Source organism: Canis aureus, chromosome 10 (genome assembly GCF_053574225.1).
Source record: "Canis aureus isolate CA01 chromosome 10, VMU_Caureus_v.1.0, whole genome shotgun sequence".
Taxonomy (NCBI): Eukaryota; Metazoa; Chordata; class Mammalia; order Carnivora; family Canidae; genus Canis; species Canis aureus.
In genome coordinates this window covers 41,925,753-41,948,609 of record NC_135620.1, presented here as the reverse complement: position 1 = coordinate 41,948,609, position 22,857 = coordinate 41,925,753, and the positions used below count along the sequence as shown (strand labels likewise).

The following is a 22,857-nucleotide window of genomic DNA, read 5'->3' as shown; positions in this document are numbered from 1 at the left end:
TATAGTAAATAGCTAATAATGCAGTTAATATAATATAGCTAAGGTAATAGATAGGGAAGGTTTTAAGAACTTTTAGCAGCCTTTTCTTCTCAGGGTGTCCAGGATCGGAAAAACACCTTGGCAGTTTGGTTAGGTGAGTCCCAAGTAAATACATGGAGTTTACCTGAAGCTGCCTTACTGATGAAGAGTAACTAACCTCTCCCTAAGAAGTTCTAGCAGTGTGAGACATTTCCAAAACTGTCCACAATCATGTTATAAACGAGTTGCCCAGTCATTGGCTCAGGGTTCAAAATATGATTTGTTATTGCCCTTTTAAAAAACTGTAGGGGTGCCTGGGTGGCTCAGTCCGTTAAGCATCTGACTCTTGATCTCAGCTCCAGTCTTGATCTCAGGGTCATGAGTTCAAGCCCCACACTGGAGTCCACGCTGAGTGTGGAGAATACTTAAAAAAAAAAAAGAAAGCTGTAAAGTTCAGAAAATATCCTCCTTTAGGCCTGGAGTCCTATTATCCCTTAATTAACTAAGTAGAATCCACATTTAACATTCACTACCGCTGACTTCACACTCGATGAAACCAGGTCCTGAACAAATCACAGAAGTAGGAAAACAGCTCTCTGAAGAGGGAAGAGTAAGGCCAACTGGACATTACTGTACATGAGCCATGAAGCCCTGTGCTTCAGTTCTCATCCAGGCATCTCTGAAAATACTCTGAATGACTTATATCAAAATGAAAGAAAATAACATTACTCAGCATTAGAAAGGCAGGAACTATATTATATAAATATAACCAAAAAGCACACGAATCTATCAACTTTTATTTCCAGAAAAAACACTAATTTAGGAAATAGATGGCACTCTCATTTATTATAAGCAAAAGCTGTGATATGAAAAACTCTGTCTAAACTAAATTGATGTGTTTAAAACTTTCAAGACATCCATGGGAATTTACACAGGATGCTCGTTCTTGGATCTCTCCCCAGAACCCCAGAAGACATTCCCTCCAAGAATGTAAAAGGCACCTAACTTTTACTGACCACTGCCTGACCTGAATTTGTATCTTCCTCAAATTCAATCTAGTGATGTCCAGGTAAGAAAACTATCAGGATTATTAGTAACTGCTGACAGCATTCCTAGATGGGGTGGGGGTAGGGGGGTAATTTTTCCTATTTTTTTCATCTGTCAATTTATTGCTGTAGCTTTGGGTAATTATCTGGTTATTTTAACATAATCATTTGCATCTAGTTAACTCTAAAACAGTACTCACAAAGCCAAGTTCCCTTCAGACTACTTAACTCCATTAGTCTTCCATGGCCCTAAAGCTATGAAGCCCAATGGAAAATGCATGGCCTGTGAAACCAGGTGAGAGATGAAGGCTGAAAACTCACAGAAGAAGAGGACCCACCAAACTCCATGATAAGTAAGATTAACACAATCACATATTTTCTAAAAGGCCCATTTTCTTATGGTTATGAACACGAATATAACATTTCTAGTTGATACTGACTTGTACTACTGTTAAAAAAGCACTGAACAAAAAAAACAAAAAAACAAAAAAAGCACTGAACATAATTTCAATACCTTAGAATAATAACAAGCACACCAAAGCATACCTCATGTCTTTCAAACTTTTCAAATATTTTTTCTCACAAGATCTTACAGTAGGATTCTTTCAATAAATCAAGATGACACAAAAACTCAATACTTAGTAAGCATACTGCAAGCCAGCGAATTCCACCAGAGGTTAAGTGACTGCCAAAACAAAGGAAGAAAATAGCCTCGAAATTTCTTCTCTTACCTACTTATTTACTTAGCTTCTGCTTATTAGTAGTCTAAGGCTTTTGTTTAGTATCAACTACCTGTGCATGAATCTGAGCCAGAGTGCTTAAACATAATATAGCTTCTTTCTATAAGGTAAGAAAGGGCAAAGACATATCAAGCATTAATACATCTCATACAGACCTGTTAACTTAATGAAAGAAATAGAAACAACCCTCCAATAACAGACTACAATCATAACTCATTTCAACTGAGTCTATTCCAACTGGAAAACTTGCTTTTTCCAAATATTTAGTCCTTTCCTTTTGGCTACTTTACCTATAACTAAGGTCCAGTGAAAGGGTATGAAACGGTCACTTCAATAAGGAGAAGTGAGGAGAAAACAGTGTTTCCTAAGGGCACCTGAGTGGGTCAGTCAGTTAAGTGTTCAGGACTCTTGATTTCAACTGCAGTAAGGATCTCAGGGTCATGGGATCTGCTAGTTGGGTTCTGCGCTCAGTGGGGAATCTGCTTGAGATTCTCTCCCTCTGCCCCTTCCCCTGCTCTCTCTCTCTCTCTCTAATAAACAAACAGTATGTCCTAGTTCAAGGATACTTCTTTTATCCTTCTCACAAAAACTCTACTTCTACATTATTAATGCTACGGCCTTTGCTTATGTTAAGAATTTGAATAAGCATTTAAGCATTTCACTCTACTATTCATCTTAACAGCACAAGGACACTCATTTCTTTCAAAACTATCCAAGAAATAATCAACAGAAGTATAACATACCAAATTCTATTTCTACCACTGCTTCTTAAACATTTATTGAGTAAAGAAACAAACCCAATGATCACTCTAGTACTTCCCAATCTTTTCCATTTCACAGCACACATGAATATCAAGTTTATAAGAAGAGTGGAGTAGGGATCCCTGGGTGGCACAGCAGTTTGGCACCTGCCTTTGGCCCAGGGCGCGATCCTGGAGACCTGGGATCGAATCCCACGTCGAGCTCCCGGTGCATGGAGCCTGCTTCTCCCTCTGCCTATGTCTCTGCCTCTCTCTCTCTGTGTTACTATCATACATAAATAAAAATTAAAAAAAAAAAGAAGAGTGGGGTAAATATCTGAAACACTAAGTAGCCAGAGGTGACCAACCAAGCACTCCGAGCTTGGACAACTACCTGGCTGCCTGAGAGCTCAGAGGGGAGGATACAAGGGCACACCTGGTGTGTACTTACACCATTTTCAGTGTTCCCAGAACACTGAGAAGTTCTCTGCTACACTTTTTTGCCGATTTAACATATTCCCACCTTTATTGTCAGGAAACTATTTTCCCTTTGGTGAATCATCCCACCCTCAATCCACATGATCCTGGTGGCACAGACAATTTCAACGCTGACACTTCACTCACTTCCATTCTACCCATGATGGCCAATTAAAGTACATGAAAGTGTCCCAATATCCTGCCATAATGGTTGATCAACATGGGCACATAACCCAACAAGGTCAATAGAAATACCTCTACATCTCTCTTCCTTTTGGACTGTGAATATAAGATTATAAGGCTTTGGGCTTTCAGCAAATTCACAGAGAAAACAAAGGAACTGTATAGTGAATATACTGCCCAGGCCATGCTTATTCTAAATTCTGGAGTTAATAAAAACTGTTTAAGACAGATGTGTCTCTGTTACTTATAACCAAGAGTATCACCCTAGAATTTCAAGACCAATGCATTTCCTGAATATCAACACATAATCTGATATAATACATGTTTTACATCAGTGGCACACATAGGTCAGATAACTTACTATAGGACTTCTTTAGATAATCTCCAGGCATTATTTATGCATTAACTATTATAAATATATTATCCTATAAGGTATTAGCACTGAAACAAAACATTTATCAGAAGCAGAATTATTCAATTGCACTGCTGGGGATTTACCCCAAAAATGCAGATGCAATGAAACGCCGGGACATCTGCACCCCGATGTTTCTAGCAGCAATGTCCACAATAGCCAAACTGTGGAAGGAGGCTTGGTGTCCATCGAAAGATGAATGGATAAAGAAGATGTGGTTTATGTATACAATGGAATATTACTCAGCCATTAGAAATGACGAATACCCACCATTTGCTTAAATGTGGATGGAACTGGAGGGTATTATGCTGAGTGAAATAAGTCAATCGGAGAAGGACAAACATTATATGGCCTCATTCATTTGGGGAATATAAATAATAGTGAAAGGGAATAGAAGGGAAGGGAGAAGAAATGGGTAGGAAATATCAGAAAGGGAGACAGAACATGAAGACTCCTAACTCTGGGAAATGAACTAGGGGTGGTAAAAGGGGAGGAGGGCGGGGGGGCGGGGGGGTGGGGGTGAATGGGTGACGGGTACTGAGGGGGGCACTTGACGGGATGAGCACTGGGTGTTATTCTCTATGTTGGCAAATTGAACACCAATAAAAAATAAATTTATTATTTAAAAAAGCAGAATTATTACAGAAGGTGAAGAGAAAAATAAAGTGGGAAGCAAAGTGAAATGATTCACATTATGTATACAACCATATATGATGCAAAGATACTTAGGGCATTACAGATCCACTTGAAGAATCAGATCATAAGAGATCTAGTCAAAAGGAAAACTTTCTGTGATCGGTAGTTGTTTATTTGACTAAAAGGAATAAGTATGACAAGTTGAGGATAAAAAGAATCCAAATACAGTAACTTCATATCCTAGATAAACATATTTATCCCACCTCTAGAACTAATTTTTTTTCCTATAGGAACACAAATTCTCCATAAAGAGATCAACTTTTTCTTCACCGTTTGAAAAGAAGTATAAGCACATACCATTCCTGTTTGCTTAGGAAACCCTTCCCTTTGCAGGAAATTACTTCTAGAGGGTCCATCCAGTGGGAAAAAATTAGATTACTTTACCAAATATATGGTTAGCTTAATGGGGGGGGGAGCCCTATTAATGCCTGATTGCTTATTACACTCCAAGTTTGGTGCAGATAGGAAGAATGATTGTTTACCCCCATACCCTAGTATGTAAATGGTTACCATTCACAGGAAAGGCTCAGTAGTTTTTAGTTTATTAAATGACTGAATGAAGATAGGATCAAACGGTCAAAAGTCAAAAAGATTAATGTCTATTCCACAGGCATCTTTATTCTAAATTAATTAACCTGCCTCTACTTTAAAAGATCAATATTAGAACTAAGGGATATTCATCTTGGAATACGCTCCAGGAGTTAATAAAAGTGCTACCAATTAGCAAATCTACCAATAAACCATAATACCAGAATAGCACCATGTGCAGATTTCACTGTGAAGTATGCTTTCATTAACGAAACATTTGCATCATTAAGTATACATTAACTCAGAGTAAGAACACAAAAGAACAAATTGACAAGACAAAAATAGCCCCCCTACCTCCCTCCCCCAAAAAAGAATCAACCCATAATTTAAGACATTGATAAAAATCACCTGCAAACTAAGAATAATCTACAATTCTAAAAGTTAAGCTTTACCCCAATCATTGTACCATTATTTTCTTACTTTACCTGAGAGGAATCTGCCTGGGCTAATTCTGTAGTGACCTTCAGGATTTGGCGAAGATTTTGCCCTTGATCTTCAACAAGGAGGTGAGCCAGCAAAAGGAAAACATGTACAGGGATCGCCGTGGTAATAGGGAGCAAGGACTCTATGGAAAACAACCAGTCACTTGCAGCAGACTCTTCTCTCATTACTTCAAGGATCCTCCAGGCTGTAAATATTGATCCATACGTGCCAGTTATGGGGAACACAAGCTTGTAGGAGAGCTGAAAAACAAACAAACAAAAAGGCATGAATAAATGAGGTAAGTATATTTGCCAGAGATATATTCATTTTTTTAGACTATATCATAAGAAATCAATCCTTCTGACAAAATACAAAATTTTGTATTTTGCCGAAAACTCCTCGGCACATATTTGAGCTAATACAACAAAAAGAAAATAGATGGAACTATCTAGAACAGTTGATTTCAACTTTTCCTATTTACCAGTCGATCCCAGTTAAGGCAGGGGGGATAAAAAGGATCAATACACAAGATTTAGAGGCAACAGAGTTTGAAAAAAAAATCCAGTATCACTAAAAAAATATTCACTAGTAAGAGATAAGATTTTTTTCAAAGATTTTATTTATTTATTTGAGAGAGAGTGCATGTGCATGGAGGGCAAAGGGGCCAGCGAGCAGGGACAGAAGCAGACTGCACCGTGCGTCTCAATCCCAGGACCCTAAGATCAAGACCCATGCCAAAATCAAGAGTTGAAGGTTAACCAACTGTGCTACTCTGGCACCCCATGAGAGGGAAGATTAAAAAAAAAAAAAAAGTCATTGTATGTGCCCAGCTCCTCCTCTAGTAAGAGACAATCCCAGGCAGGTGGCAGATTTGGACTGAGGACAATTCATCTTTGCAACAGTATGTTGACAGGAACAGAGTTGGTTCAGCAACAACCTGAGAATTAATGACTGTGAATAACTTCTGCAGTAAGAAATAGTCCGACAGCTCTAAATTGAAATGATACCCAAAGAAGAGGTTATGCATACGTCAATCTGAGAAATGGCTCCTCACAGAAATAAAGTAGTGCAGTCAGGGACAGCGAAGAGACAGCAGTCTGCCAAGGGGAACGGTGTGACCACATGGCTCAGGAGAAGCCGGAGACATTAGAGAAGCATAAATAACTGCCTGCTAATAAAACGATTCAATTCCTTCAGAGTGGGATGAAACAAATTAGAAATCTCTAGACTCTGTCCTGTTATTAGAGACTAACTTATATGGATACAGCTAACAACTAAAAGGATGGGAAGTAAAAATTAAGTTTTAGAAATGTCTTTCTTTCTTTCTGTTTTTTTTTTTTTTTTTTTTTTTTTGTTTGTTTTTTTTTTTTTTTTGGTAAGTAGGCCCCCACATCCAGCGTGGGGCTTGAACTCATGACCTTGAGATTCAGTCACATGTTCTACCATCTGAGCCAGCCTGAAATTTTTTAAGTAACATCTTTACTGAGATATAATTCACATACCATAAAACCTACCCTTTTAAAGTTTACAACTCCGTGAACTTTAGTAATTCCTGGAGAAGTGGAACCATCACCAGGGCAAGCTTTCATCATCCCCAGATGGAAATCCCATCTCCCTTAACACTCACTCCTTATTCCCCCAACACCACACTCACAGCCCCTGGTGACAACTACTTCATCTACTTTGTTTCTATTCTGACTATTTCATATAATAGAAACCTCACCGGATGTGTTGTCTGGTGACTGGCTCCTTTCGCATTGCATATTTTCAAGGTTCATCCAGACTGTGATTTGTATCAATACTCCTGTTTCTTTTCATTGGCAAGTAATATTCCATCTATGGATATACCACATTGTTACCCATTCATCAATTAACAGACATTGGGCTGTTTCCACTTTCTGGCTATCATGAATAATGCTGCTATGAATAGTCCGATTAAAGTTTGTGTGAGGACATGGGTGTTCAGTTGTCTCAAGTATATGCTTTAGAGTAGAGATGACATTTGAAAGTAAATCCCACTGTCAAAACAAATGAGGAAGTTATCTTTATTGATATGAAAAGAGCTCTCATGAAAATACAAGTTGCAGATAGTGTGCCTGGAATGCTACCAATTATTTTTTGAAAGGGAGTGGGGACTATATATTTGTATTTGCTTATATATGCAAGGAAAAGTATGAGACAGATACAAAATAAATTAACAGCCACTAATCATTTTCTATTTGAGGGTGGGAACTGAACAACCAGAATCAAGGGTGAGAAGGAAACTTTCCATTGTATACCATTTTATAACTTTTGAGCCACGTGGATGTGTTGTAATTTTTTAAAATAATAAATTTTGAAAGTTAAAGATTTATATTTATCATAGCTCTTTCTCTCTAAAAATACTTCCCCTACCCAAAGATGAAATTCACTAAGAACCAGAGTCAAGTTCTTTAGAAAAAGGACAAACAGCACCAGACTTAAGATTTAAAAAGCCAGGACTTTAGCACAGCCATGCCAGATAGAAGCTATTACACAATCTCTGAGCCTCACTTTGCTCACTTGTAAGATGGAAGTAATGAGTACTTTCCTGCCAAGATTATTGAGGTAGATAGTGACACAATAAAGCACCTAGCACAGTCTCTAAAGTTGCAAAATACAGAGAAATATGATCTCTGTCATCTTTCGGAGAGAAAAATAAAACTGGTAGATAGGAGTATAAAAGAAAGTAATTGGAAATCACCATGAACCATAAATTGAGTCAAAAGCAGCAACATTACCCAGACGGGTAAGAGTAAACATACTGAAACAGAAAAGAAATCCTGTTTTACTTGAAGTATTATGTTGATGTTTAGGCTCTGTTTTTTGTCTGTTTGCCTCAGGTTAGAACAGCAGGAGAAAAGCACAGTGTTGAATGAAACATCCCAGAACAGTCTCTCTGTCCCAGTGAGTGACAGCTGCCCCTGGCACAGTCCCAGGGCAAGGATGCAACCCAGAGCTTTCTCTACACCAGCTACCAAATCCTGGCCCCACAGCCCAAGGGAGGGCCTGTGAAAGTGCTGGCAGGCTCCATAGTTTAGAGGAGAAAGCAGGTGTTTAAAATAAAAGAGGTTTATGTTAGGTAAATTACATCTCAGTAAAAAAAAAAAAAAAAAAAAAAATATATATATATATATGTGTGTGTGTGTATGAGAAAAGAAACCATTAAAAAGTAACACTTAAATAAATATTAAATGGTTATAAAACATATTTTACAGATATTAGTTGCAAATCTTCATTCTAAAAAGTTCATAATAAAAATGTTCAGGTTTGTTAATTATTAACAATAAGACAGACAACTGATAGTACTCCTTTGTCTAAAGGGGTCTGAAAAAGAAATTGTGAGTTCAGTGAACAATCTAGATTTTCATTAACTTTAAAGAATAACATTCATCTGGGGCACCTGGATGGCTCAGTCGGTTATGTGTCAAACTCTTGATTTCAGCTCAGGTCATGGTCTCCACATCCTCAGACCAAGCCCGATGTCAGGCTCCACACTCAGCAGGGAGTCAGCTTGGGATGCTTCCCCTCTTCCACCCCCTCTACCCTTCCCTCTGCAATCTAGCTCTTGCACACTCTCTCTCAAATAAATAAAACTTAAAATTAAAAAAAAAAAAAAGAATAACACTTCTCTGTAATAGTGATTAAAATTGGCTTAACTGAAGTAGAGCCAGGATTTGATCAGGAGAGGGAGTACTGAAACTCAAACCTGCAGTCCCTTAAAAGGAGGATAGTTTTTTGCTAGAAGGGATTTAACCACTCACCAGAGCAGAAGCAGAAGACTGGACTAGCCAAAGCCTCAAGAGGTTCATTCTACTCTTTCCCTTATTTAGAATCCAGTCAGGAGTGGAGAGGCAGGCCATCTGGGTGGCCCAGGCAGTTGAGCATCCGCCTTCAGCTCAGGTCAGGTCGTGATCCCAGGATCCTGCGATCAAGCCCTGCGTCGAGCTCCCTGCTCAGCAGGAGCATGCTTCTCTTTCCCCCCTCTTTCCCTCCCCCCTGCTCATGCTTTCTCCCTGTCTCAAATAAATAAAATCTTAAAAAAAAAGAGAGAGATAGAGAGAGAGCAGAGAGGTTTGGGAGGGCTGCTTATCACCAAAGAACAACTCACACCATCCTCAGTATCCATGTTATTCAGAAGATGATGGTAGACAAACAAGATCTAGGACTTACCAATTCCTTTCAACTTCCAACCAAAAGCTTTTATGAAACTGGTTTATTTTAATGTACTATGACTTAGTGTTAGCCTGTAAATCTGAAACTGTTCTATTTATTCACAAGTACAGCACAAAAATGATAAATTACCATGCCAAAAAAATAAAAAATCAAATTAGAGGCAATAGGATGTAAGCTCTACAGTTAAACAGGTCAAAAATCTGAATGTCAACTCTATCTTTCACATCTGTATAATTTAGGTAATTTAACCTCCCTAGCCTCAGTTTCTTCACTTGTCAAGTGCATATTCTATGAATGTCATCAGAGAAATGCAGATCAAAACCATAAGGAAAACCAAAATCACTTCACACCTGCTAGAAGCAAAAACATAGACAATGACAACTGCTGGCAAGCATGTGGGCAAATTGGAGTCTTCATACACAGCTGGTGGGTATGTGAAATGGCAGAGTCCTTTTGGAAAACAGTCTGGCAATTCCTCCCACAATCAACAGGGTTATTGTATGATCTAACAATTCCGCTCCTAGGTATTTACCCAAGAGACAGGAAACCATGTCCAGATAAATACTTGTATAGAAACGTTCATAATGGCACTATTCATTAATAGCCAAAAAGTGAAAACAACCCAAATGTTCATCAACAGATGAATGGAAAAGTAAAATGTGGTGTATATCCATGCAATGGAATATTATTTAGGGATTTTTCCTACCATGGCTGTCAGGAGCATTCAGGAGACTCCGGCAGGTATCTTCCTGTGGAGGACCCAAGGCACCCCAGGGGTGACTTCCTACACACTAGCTCTGGTCTGACACACCCCAAAAACCTTCACCATCCAACAGGCCAGAGCCACATTCTTTCTATAAAGTCTGATCTCAGTCTGGAGGAGGAAAACCTTCTCTGTTCCTTCCTTGGGTAATATCTCAAGTCCTAGAAGTAGTAGCTGCTCCTTACATTTATTAATGCAATAGCTCCTAGAGCCTCTTTTATAACTGCTAGTAATTGAGACTGTTTACTAGTTAATAATTCTTTGTATTAAGTTTTTCTTTGTTCAAATTACCAGCACAGTCTCTCTCTCATGTCTAGACCCAGGCCTGGTGCTTTCTTTCTTCCCCTACATTCCCTGGAGGCCAGGGCACAAATATTTTACAATTTACAACTGGTGTCTGCTTCTTTTTTTTTTTTTTTTAAGCCTAGGAAAACATAAATAGGTGGTTTTAAATATCACATTTAATAGCCTAATAGAAGGGATCCTGTTTTCCACGCACCACTAAAAAATATTAAAAGCTTATTAGATTATGTTAATCTTTAAGAGAAGATGAGTGGCTGTTTTGATAGCTTACATTTTTTAATTCTAAAAATTGAAAGTTGAAATGTTTTTAATTTCATGGTTATCAACACTTCAGAAACGGATAGGGAATACAGAATTGCATGGTACAGTTTATTTACCCTGGTTCTCATTCACCAGAACTGTGCTTCTTAAGAACTGCTCTAGTTCTAAATCAAACATGCTAAGTCAGAGTCATCTATATAAAAAGAAATAATAAAAATGTATGGAGATAGTAAAATGATCTTCTGTATCCTTATGAGAAGCTCACAACGCTCAGTGAATAGAAATTTACTGAATGTTTATCTCACAGTAAACAATGTGTCAGGTGTTGAGGATGCAAAGTTAAATAGGTACACCTAATTTATTTAAGTATATGGAAAATAGAGTGTTCAATTAAATACTGGCTAAAAGACTTTGAAGACTCATCTATGATCAGGTGACAAAGATAAAGCAAAAACACTCATGTGGAAAAAATAAAAAATGTTCAACAACTGTTGCAATTTCAATTTTAACATGCTTTGAAAATAAAGGCAAACTGTGAGATGGGCCAAGACCTTTTCCCTCAGTAAGCTCGCAGTATAAGCTGGAAGTACATATATATACAGCTCTCTAACTTAAGACACAACACAACTGAGTAATACTAAAAGTGCTGGGGATGCCAAGAAGAAGGTCATGAATTTGGACTCTGGGAGGCTGAGAACATTTGGCTGGGTCTTGAAGAATGAGTAGGTCAGGAGGAGACAAAACAGCATTATGAGCAAAAGCAAAGATTCAGGAAGAGATGTGGAAAGTTTATATCTTGTTAAATTTATAGGTATGTTGGGAATATAGAGACCTGCCCAGGCATGGAAGAAAAGCCAACAGCAAACTGTGGCTTACAGTTTTAAAAATGATGATCATATCTCCCCTCACATTAACATCAAGAGAATGTTCAGAGCCCCTGTAGTACTTGCTCCTCCCTCTTCACCAGCTGCTGAAGAGAAAGTTCAGCTACTCGTGTTAATGAATAAGATTCACACACACCTGAGTGAATGGTACACTGAGTGCTCCTGTATTAGAGCCAGGGTGATTCTCAGGAAATATCGCTTGTGAGCTAAAAGGACAGAACTCTTAGACATAAGCGCATCCTTCACCAGCCCCAATCCCATCCAGAATCCAATCACTGTTCTAGATGAGCAAACCACAAGGGAAAGTAAAAGGCTATTAGAAAATTTGGGCCACATTCTGTATTCCTATCACAGAGAAGGCAAGAGCTTCCTTCTCTTAATTCAAGTCGATTACCTACTTCAAGCTTTCAAGTTTTAGACAAACAATCAGGAATGAGGAGGATGTAGTAGACAGTCAATGTGCCTACAGGCTAGTTTCTGCTGCACCCTCAAACCAGGAATTACAGTGCCTGGCTTTCTGTGGCTCGGACATCTCACAACACACAATTAGAGGTATCCCTGCCTTGGCAGATGAAACAACTGGCTCTTGCCTGCATTTATTTATGTCTCTCTCCATGGGGACAGGAGATTCACCAGTTTAACTTCTGTAGTCCTCCCTCAATCCCCATCACATTCGTAGCTAGGAAACTAATACTACATTTTACTGAAGGCAAAACTCAAATACCAAAAGAGAAAATGTCTAACTAGCGCAGGCCCAGAAGCCAGCCATTAACCAGATGTTGACAATACCTTCACATTACCCTAACAGACAGCATGAGACTGCCACAGAAGACTGAGGCCTGCCCAGCAGGCGGGAATGGGGATGCAGTATGTTGGACCTACAGTTTTCCAATGAGGCAGCCGCTAGCCATCAAGAGCCTGCATGCCAAGGGAAACGGCATTAGAGGCTACATGTTAAAAACTGAAGTCTTGGGATCCTTGGGTGGCTCAGCGGTTTAGAGTCTGCCTTTCACCCAGTGCCTGATCCTGGAGACCCGGGATTGGGTCCCGCGTCGGGCTCCCTGCGTGGAGCCTGCTTCTCCCTCTGCCTGTGTCTCTGCCTCTCTCTCTGTCTCTCATGAATAAATAAATAAAATATTTAAAAAAAAAAAATGTAGTCTTAGGCCTTACAAATCCCAGGCATTTGAGATTTCCCACCTTTAGAGTGTCCCAGATGTAACAACATGCTGCATAAAGGCATAAATTCAACAGTATGAGAAGAAAAAAAGGATTCCTTGCTCAAATGTGTTGGAGAAGCACCAGGTTAAACAGAACTAGTTCCTGTTCTGCAGAATTTCTCAGGACCTTTAACTACTAATGTAGTCAGAAAACTCGAGGAAAAAAAGTATACAGCATTTCCAAAGCTTATTTTACCCTCCCCTCTCACAGTCCAGAAGAATATACTAATAGCTACACCACTGGCTGACAGAATGGCAAACTTCCAGGAGAGGAGTTTATTTATTTATTTTTTAAAGATTTTATTTATTTATTCATGAGAGAGAGAGAGAGGCGCAAAGGGAGAAGCAGGCTCCATGCAGGGAGCTCGACATGGGACCCTATTCCAGGACTCCAGGATCAGGTCCTGGACTGAAGGCAGTGCTAAACCGCTGAGCCACCTGGGCTGCCCCAGAAGAGGAGTTTAAACCCAAACAGGTACTTCCTCAGGAGGGGAGATTACCTGCACAAACAGAAGGTCCACATTACCACTTTACTTTTATTGAAGAGAAACAAGGTTGAACTCTTTACCTTTTGGTGGTCATTTCTGTAGGACTCCTGCTGTACCATTTCCAAAACGTCTAGAGCCAACTGCTGCCTTGAGGGACCTTCTTCATCCATGTATATACAGTCTTCCAAGGCAGTAGAAGACAGTATCTGCAGAACTGGCATCACCAGCACCAAGGATGACCTTGGGATTTTCTGACCCTCCGCAAGAGAGAGAAGCTTCAAAGCTATTCATCAAAACAATAATTCACAGTTAAAAAATTACTACCACAATCAAACAAAATGCTATTTTGTTTAAGAGTGATATGCAGAAAGTTTTCTTACCCCTTTACAATTGGGTCAGACACGTAACTAAGATGATCAATCTTCTCTTTTTAGAAAGGAACCTAAAAATTAGCTATTATCTAAAATAAGCTGTTAACGTGTGTACCTGATAACTTGAGGATACTCTTAGAGAAAATTCATACCATGAAATAAAAACCAAATCTTTAAAATAAAATTCAGCTGGGGTGCCTGGGTGGCTCAGTCAGTTGAGCATCCAACCCTTGGTTTTAGCTCAGGTCATGATCTCAGGCTCCTGAGATCAAGCCCTGCATCAGACTCCCTGCTCAGGGTAGAGTCTACTTGAGATTCTCTCCCTCTTCCTTTGTCCTCCCCTTCTCCCTCAACCCCATACACACTGTATGCTTTCTCTCCCTCTCTCCCTCCCTCTCTCTCTCTCTCTCAAGTAAATAAATAAATAGATAGATAAATAAATAAATAAATACCTTTAAAGATAAATAAAATAAAATTTGATTCAACTTTTGTCCTTATATTGTCAGGTCCTTCTACTGCCCCCAACAGAGCCAAGAGACCAGAGTTCCTGATCAGTGGATTTTTAAAGCAATGTGCATGCTTCCCTTAAAAACCCAGGTTAAAATTATATTGAGGTACAGTAGTAAACAAGGTGAAGCAGGGATGTCCTTCAGTGTAATTGCTAAAAAGATAATCAGAAAAAGTCTCAAAGTCCATAAGCAGCAACAATCAAACCCAGTTTTAAAGATGATTCTCTTTAACATGGACACTCAACTTACACATCAGAAATACACGCACAAATGTACAATAACTTAGTTACATGTATAATCTCCCCTAGGCCATTAACAGAATAAGTGAAAGCATAAATATATTTTTTTTACAATTATTAGATGAAGCCTAATTTACCAAAAGATGTTATTCATAAGCTTCCAAGCTAGATTATTGAAGTCATCAACTGATTTCTTCACTACACCAAAAAACTTCTACAAGCCTTAAGTCATGTCAATGAGTTGCCAATTTTTTTCTTTTCGTCACTTGGAAGTCAAACCTGAATATGGTATGAAGTACAAACTCATGTTACTCTAACACTGCTAATTGACCTTTTCTGCCTAAATGTCTTTAATTAAATTTTTAAAATATGGGACACTTCACAAATGTGCATGTTACCTTTGCACAGGGGGCCATGCAAATCTTTTCTTTATCATTCCAAATGAAATATTAGTCTTTATCCATAATTGTCTCTGAGAGATTATGAAAATCTATTATCTTTACTAAAACAAGAAATGCACACATTTCTATCTTCTATATTATAAATCTCTCAAGCATTTTTACAAATTGCTATTTACAATCAAGGCTAGTGTTAATAATTAAGAAGCATAATATTGTATTAATGCTATGCATTTGTTACATTTGAAATCATCAATATCTTCTCAGTTACCCTATTTGAACACTCTTTCCCAATATACTAAACAACCGATATTCCCTACTTTTCAAAGTAACACACTGGATGATGGCAACGTTCTACAACTAGATTATAGTGCTGGTTGCACAGCTCCGTAAATTCATTTAAAAAAAAAAAAAAAAGGCCACTTTATTGTTACACCAAAAATGTTGAACTTTATGGTAAATTATACCTCAATAAAGCTGTTTAAAGAAGAAAACAAAACTATGGCTGTCAGAAGTACCAGCCCTGGCAAATTATACATATGGGAAATGCCATGTGCACTGCTAGCAGAACAACAAAATCAACAAAAAAGGCAAAAGCAGTTCAGAAAAAGCCTCAGGAGGAGGGCACAAATGAGCACAAGACCAACAGACAAAACCAGCGTATGAAGCCAAGGGCCCCTTTGTGTGCTAAAGCCATTCTCAAGACAGATTGTAAGTGGAAGAGCAATTCACTCTCAAAATTATGATGAATTAAAATGTCTACAATGAGCTACACAATCAGTATTTACCTCAAGCACTTTAAAAAGAGGTTTGGGGGATCCCTGGGTGGCGCAGCGGTTTGGCGCCTGCCTTTGGCCCAGGGCGCGATCCTGGAGACCCAGGATCGAATCCCACATCGGGCTCCCGGTGCATGGAGCCTGCCTCTCCCTCTGCCTATGTCTCTGCCTCTCTCTCTCCTCTCTCTCTCTCTCTCATAAATAAATAAAAATTTAAAAAAAAAAAAAAAAAGAGGGTTGGGATATATCACCAGATCATGGCACCAGGCAACATAATTTAGACAGATCCTCCATTACTACACATAGATGTTACATGGAGTAAAGAGAGGCAACATTAGCATAAAAGCTGCATTTTAAAGGTGTGGCTTGGTTGCCAATCTGCCAGGCCTTTCAACTTGACTTTTTTACCATATTCTTAAACAGAATATTTTTTACCTCCTCAAAGGGAGGTAAAAGCTCCATTCCTCACTCTTGCTGAAGTCTACTCTGGAGAGTCAGAAGAATGTTACCTCTTATTTGTTTCTAGCTAGGTTAATATAATAACCATAAGCTAAATCTTGTTCAATGTTGCAACAATTTTGAATGTAAAAGTATATAGAGTTTAAGAAACAAATGCAAATGCTAAACACTTAATTTGTTTCCAAAGGTTTTATGCTATTGATTTTCAGTTTGATGAATAAGCTGTAAATAAGCTGAGATGCCAAAAAAAAAAAAAAAAAAAAGCTGAGATGCCTTTCAAAACATTGACCAATGTCATTGTTACATGATTTAGATTATAATGTCTTAATGGACAGCCATGGTACTTCGTAAATTATGGCATATGGAGCCTTTGCACAACACATCTTGTTGGATAAGAAAAACAAAGTTCTATTTCAGAATGAATGATTAGGAAAATTCTAGAATGAAAATTCAAAGTATACAGGACTTTATAGCATAATACACATAGCTCAAGTCCCATAACTCAAGTGGCTCCTGCTAACGCTTTTTTTATGTTTACATTTTACTCTTTTGAGGGTATTTTTATTTACCTAGACTTAGGATTGGCTTCTGCTGACTTGCTGGAGTTTGTAGCAATAGTAAAGCTATTCCAATTATGACGAGTTCAACAGGAAAATCCTAAAAGAAAAACAAGAAAGGAGTTGAAGAAGTTCCCAGAGCCATGACTTTATAACATGTATCCAGGAAGAGTGTATTTAACATGAAAGATCACCAACCTATTGTACACCAAGTTATTTACAGTAAGCCTGCTCTGCTACAGGAAGGATGGTGACTGTCACAGCAATCACACATAAATTCAAAATGTTATCATATCTGGCTGAAGAGCAGAGGCTATACACCAAAATAATTTAAAGAGAAAATGCCTTAACACAACAAACACACATCTTGAAAAACAATCTTTCAAATCAATGAAAATCTACCTGAAATACTAAAAGAATACTTCACTTCTGAAAGTAGATCAATTATCTACTCACCTAATACAGGCATAATTCATCTATATAACTTACATAAAGAACTACACTTAACAAATTTTAATAAATCATATTATTTTGGGGCACTTGGGTGGCACAGTCAATTAAGCATCCCACTCTTGGTTTAGGGTCACATCATGATCCCTACGTAGGGAGATCATGCCCCACACTGGACTCCATCATCAGTGGGGGGAGTGGGGGGGTCTTCTTTCCCTCTCCCTCTACCCTCACCCTGCTTGCTCAAGCATGCTCTCTCTGAAATAAATATATCTTTAAATATATCTAAAAAAATAAAAATAAAAAATAAGTCACGTTATTTTAATAAAAGAAACAGTAATACCCAGGGAGGCAGAGATCATTTTTAAATTACAGTAATCTATTAAGCATATTTAAATGTAGCAAAGCAACAACCATAGAAACTGAAAATCATTATTTTTCACCAACTGTATCAATGAAATGAAAAAGAAAACTGGATGTAAACATCGAGTTCTAATAAGTAAATTCCAAGAGATATAAGATGTTATTTGAGCCTTCTAAATAAAGAAAACATTAACAAATACTAAAACTAAAGAAGAAAGGTCCAGAACACTTTGCCAAAATTACTTCATTCTGAAATTTTATAGAAGCAACTAAGATCAGAAGTATCTATGAATCAGGATGAAAAGAAAAAGAAAAAGAAATGTTTGTAGATCCACATGTTAAGAAAACACTTGGAGAAAATGAACTAGTCTGACAAACTCAGAAGTTACAATTAGAGATGCTATAAACTCTGGCACAAATAAGTGTATAATAAATATACATCTACATCTCAGCTTTATCATTTTAAAAAGTGAAAATAACCTGTAAATTCTTCCCAAGTGCTTGCTTATAGACTTTTAAAAACCAGCAAAAGAAGGAAAGTAAATTGTTTTAATGAAGTATTTTCTAATTTGTGTCTTTGGACCTCATTCTGCTCACTGCTTTGAAATACAGTTGAGAACAACGAAGCAACAACTATGGGTATTTGAGGACAATCAATGCATTTTTGAAACCAATACACTTCTTGTATCACACCATTCTTTGTCATGAACAATTCCTCAATTTCATTTCATATTCTGCATATCCATTTAAAAAAGAAAAGAAAAAGTAGCAAGGTCATGTAAATCTCAAATTTCCTGGCTATCAAGAAGATCAGAGACAAATCAAAGTAGGACTTTATACTAAGTCTATACTTGAAAGCCTTTTCCACACAAACTATGATTCCAGGGCCACAACATACATTTTGGGGTTCTGACATGGACTAGGAGCATGCTAAGTGGATGGAACTTCTTTCTTTTAAGAGAGAGAGGAAGAGAGTTTGTGGTGATGGAGGGAGAGAGGTCAGGGCAGAGGGAGAGAGAACTTCAAGTGGGTTCCATGCCTAGCACAGAGCCTGACACAGGGCTCAACCTCACTACCTTGAGATCATGACCTGAGCAGAAATCAAGAGTCAGATGCTTGAGCAGCCCAGGTGGCTCAGCAGTTTAGAGCAGCCTTCAGCCAAGGTCGTGATCCTGGAGACCTGGGATCGATCAAGTCTTACATCGGGCTTCCCTCGTGGAGCCTGCTTCTTCCTCTGCCTGTGTCTCTGCCCCTCTCTCTCTCTCTCTCTCTCTCATGAATAAATAAGTAAAATTTAAAAAAAAAAAAAAGAGTCAGATGCTTAACTGACTGAGCCACCCAAGGGCCCCTAAGTGGATGGAACTTAAAGGTGGGAAGACTCAAGTAAAAATGGCATTCTCCAAGAAGAGGAAGACTGACCTATTCAGAATAGAAAGGGAAAGGAAATGAGCTGGAGAGCAAGGCACCAAAACTAAGGAAAAGGAATAGTAGGGGATTATACTAGATAAGCTTAAATTGCTTACAGTTCTGAGCTTACTGTTTGATTTTTAATGGAAACCAAACAATGCTAACACGCAATGAGGTCTTTTAATAAAAGGCTGTCTTAAACATCTCATATGCCATTTCAAATCCTATACGTACTGCTTCTGTAACTTGTGCTCTCTGCCCCCAACCAGTGAGAGATCCAGAGGACAGGACAGCTAAAACCCCATAGGCTGAAGCTTGGCAAATTGACAATAGAAGCCTAAGAATAAATGCTTCCCTCTTTCATCTAGATCCTTCTGGAGGATTCTGAGACATATTTCAAAACACTTCTCAGAATATTGTGTGCAATCAATAATCGGTTGTGTGTAGCACTGGGCAACATGGAAATACTTGCGTTGCCTCTCCCATCTCCAACATTTCATGCTGTTGGTCCCTCTCCCACTTGCTTCCTGACATCACCCTTGCAAATAAACTGTTGCATAAACCTTGGCTTTTGTGGAAATCCAGGCCCTGCTCTTGACGTTAGGCAAACTCAGGGACTACTTTCAGAGGAACTCAGGCTAATTCAGAGCCTATCTGGAACAAGGAAGTAAAATACAAAAGAGGAGGAAATGCCTTTACACTGGACCACAGATGTCACAGGACTTTTAATAACAGCTAACCTTGAAATGCACACTTTCTGTCCTCAATTCAAATGAAAGGTATCACTGAGCACCACCAATAAACCAGGTACTAAGTCCATAGACTGGGCTATGGCTATGAACAGGGATATGGCTATAAACAAAATAATATGGAAAACTTTTATTTTTAAGTGAAAACAAGGCATTTAAAAAAAAAAAAAAAGGCAGACACAACAGAGATGGAAGCCTGCTCACACAATCTTCCAGTGCCACAACTTTGCTAACTCCCCTGTCCTCAGGTCAGAGGGGACTAATCTGAGCTGGACCAGTCAGATCATTTTTCTTAAGACTGAAAATTTAAACTAAGACACACAGTGAAGAAAGGTGAGTGGCACTGAGTCAGCTGGTGGTGAGATCTTCAAGAAAACGGAATCCTGGCCTTCCCAAAGATGGGATGTTTAGCTTTTGCTTCACTTTGACAGCAACCCAATTGCCTCACAATCAATATCATTTTTGCCTAATTTTGCTAATCAGAGCAATGGAAAGGACCTTAGGTTTTGATGATTCCAACAGGGCTAAAAAAAACTCAAGCAAGACTAAATTCTCTGAAACTAATATAGCAGAAGAAATGCATCCATTTTCAGAATGCAATGAAACATCTCCAACAGAAGAACAGAAAAATAACAAGGGGAAAAGAAAAGTTAATGTAGTATTTGAACTGCATATTCAGCTGATAAACTCAGTGACATAGGAATAGAGATCTAGCCTCAGCCTAGGTAATAAGAACGTCTTATTCAACTTTATTTTGTTTCAAATTGTATGTGACCATAAAGAATGTAGGTTTGCAAGTTAGTTTTCCTACTCTTTTTTTTCTTCTTTTTTTGGTTAAACCTCAGAAACACTGGGCCAGAGGTGAGGGTAGAAAATTACAAACCACAAGTATTTTAACAGTTCTATTTATATTTACTTCCCTCTAAAATTGTTAAATATTGAGCAAAAGGAAAACACTATACATGTGACCTTCACAGGCATCACTACTGTTCTAAATTAAAATATTGTGTAATTCCACAGGCTAATACCCCTAAAGAACACATGTGTAAAACTCAACAAAATATTAGCAAACCATATTCAACCATATATCAAAAGGATCATGTATCAAAATCAAGTGGGATTTATTCTAGGAATGCAAGGATGGTTCAACAACTCTAAATCAACATGATGCACCAACCTTTACAGAAAAAGAATAAAAATCCTATGATCACCTCAACAGATGTAGAAAAAGCATTTGACAAAACCCAACAATCATTTATGATAAAAACGCTCAACAAAGTGGGTAGAGAGGAAGCATACTTCAACATACTAAAGGATATATATGAGAAACCCACACCTAAAATCATACTCAGTGGTGAAAGCTAAAAGCTTTTCCTCTAAGATGAAGAAGAGGACAAGTAGGTCCACTCTCACTACTTTTATTCAACATAGTATAGGAAATCTAGCCACTGCAATTTGGCAAGAAAAAGAGGTGAAAGATGGAAGGAAGGAAGGAAGGAAGGAAGGAAGGAAGGAAGGAAGGAAGGAAGGAAGGAAGGAAAAAGATGGAAAGAAAGAAAAAAGAAAGAAGAAAGAAGAAAGAAAGAAAGAAAGAAAGAAAGAAAGAAAGAAGAGAAAGAAAGAAAGAAAGAAAGAAAGAAAGAAAGAAAGAAAGAAAGAAAGAAAGAAAGAAAGGCAAAAGAAAGGTACTATTTCTAATAACATATACTATACATGGAAAACCCTGAAGTCTCCACCGAAAAACTATTAGAATAAGTGAATTCAGTAAAGTTGCAGGATATAAGAATCAATATATAGAAATCTATTTTGTTTCTATATACTCATACTAAACTATCAGAAGAGAAAATAAGAAAACAACTCCAGGGACGCCTGAGTGGCTCAGTGGTTGAGCATCTGACTTTGGCTCAGGGCGTGATCCTGGGAACCAGGATCGAGTCCCACATCGGGCTCCTTGCAGGGAGCCTACCTCTTCCTCTGCCTATGTTTCTGCCTCTCTCTGTGTCTCTCATGAATAAATTAAAAAAATATTTAAAAAAAAAGAAAAAAAGAAAACAACTCCATATGCAATTGTATCAACAACAACAACAAAAATATACAGGAATAAATTTAACCAAGGAAGTGGAAGACCTATACTCTGAAAACAATAAGGCACTGATGAAAGAAACTGAGGAAGACACAAATAAATGAAAAGATATTACATGCTCATGGGCTAGAAAAATTGTTAAAATGTCCATAACACCCAGAACAATCTAAAGATTCAATGCAATACCTATCAAAATACCAATGGAATTCTTCACAGAACTAGAACAAATAATTCTAAAATTTGTACGGAACCACAAAAGACCTCAAAGAGCCAAGGTAATCATAAGAAAAATAAGAACAAAGCTGGAGGTATCACACTTCCAGACTCCAGATTATACTGCAAAGCTATAGTGATCAAAACAGTATGGTACTGACAAAAAAACAGGTATATAGATCGATACAACAGAACAGAGAGCTCAAAAATAAACCCACATGTATATGCACAATAAATCTTCAACAAAAAAGGCAAGAATATACAATAGGGAAAGGACAGTCTCTTAATAAATGATGCTGGGAAAACTGGATGGCTACATGCAAAAGAATGAAACTGGACCACTGTGTTACACCATACATAAAAATAAACCCAAAATAGATTAAAGCCTTATTATAAGACCTGAAATCAGGATGCCTGGGTGGCTCAGTGGTTAAGTGTCTGTCTTTGGCTCAGGGTGTGATCCCAGGGTTCAGGATCAACTCCTGCATCAGGCTCCCTGTGGGGAGCATGCTTCTCCCTCTGCCTATGTCTCTGCCTCTGTCTCTCATGAATAGATAAATAAGACCTTTAAAAAAAAGACCTGAAACCATAAAATTCCTAGGAGAAAACATAGGTAGTAAGCAATCTGACGTTGGCCTCAGCTGTATTTTTTCAACATCTCCTCAGACAAGGACAACAAAAGCAAAAATTAACAAATGAGATTGCATCAAAATAAAAAGCTTTTGCACAGCAAAGGAAACCATTAACCAAATGAAAGACCAACCTACAAAATGGGAGTAGATATTTGTTAATGACATATCTGATGAAGGGTTAACATCCAAAATGTAAAAAGAACTGTATTTTTACATGT

At 38.1% G+C, this 22,857-nt stretch overlaps 1 protein-coding gene and 2 non-coding genes across 4 annotated transcripts in view; all 3 read right to left on the bottom strand.

The window, feature by feature from the left end:
- Positions 1 to 22,857, bottom strand: part of FOCAD (focadhesin) — a 312,226-nt gene that overhangs the window by 194,317 nt on the left and 95,052 nt on the right. For both annotated transcript variants that reach the window (XM_077912127.1, XM_077912128.1), the window contains exons 9-11: positions 16,755 to 16,842; positions 13,514 to 13,716; positions 5,326 to 5,583 (exon numbers count right to left, since the gene is read on the bottom strand). In XM_077912127.1, the coding sequence (XP_077768253.1) occupies positions 5,326 to 5,583; positions 13,514 to 13,716; positions 16,755 to 16,842 (549 nt within the window). The remainder of the gene's footprint in view (positions 1 to 5,325; positions 5,584 to 13,513; positions 13,717 to 16,754; positions 16,843 to 22,857) is intronic.
- LOC144322850 (small nucleolar RNA SNORA30/SNORA37 family) lies at positions 8,239 to 8,365 on the bottom strand. The gene has a single exon (XR_013388464.1). It is a non-coding gene; the product is annotated as a small nucleolar RNA SNORA30/SNORA37 family (small nucleolar RNA).
- LOC144322836 (U6 spliceosomal RNA) lies at positions 14,916 to 15,019 on the bottom strand. Its single transcript, XR_013388453.1, has one exon. It is a non-coding gene; the product is annotated as a U6 spliceosomal RNA (small nuclear RNA).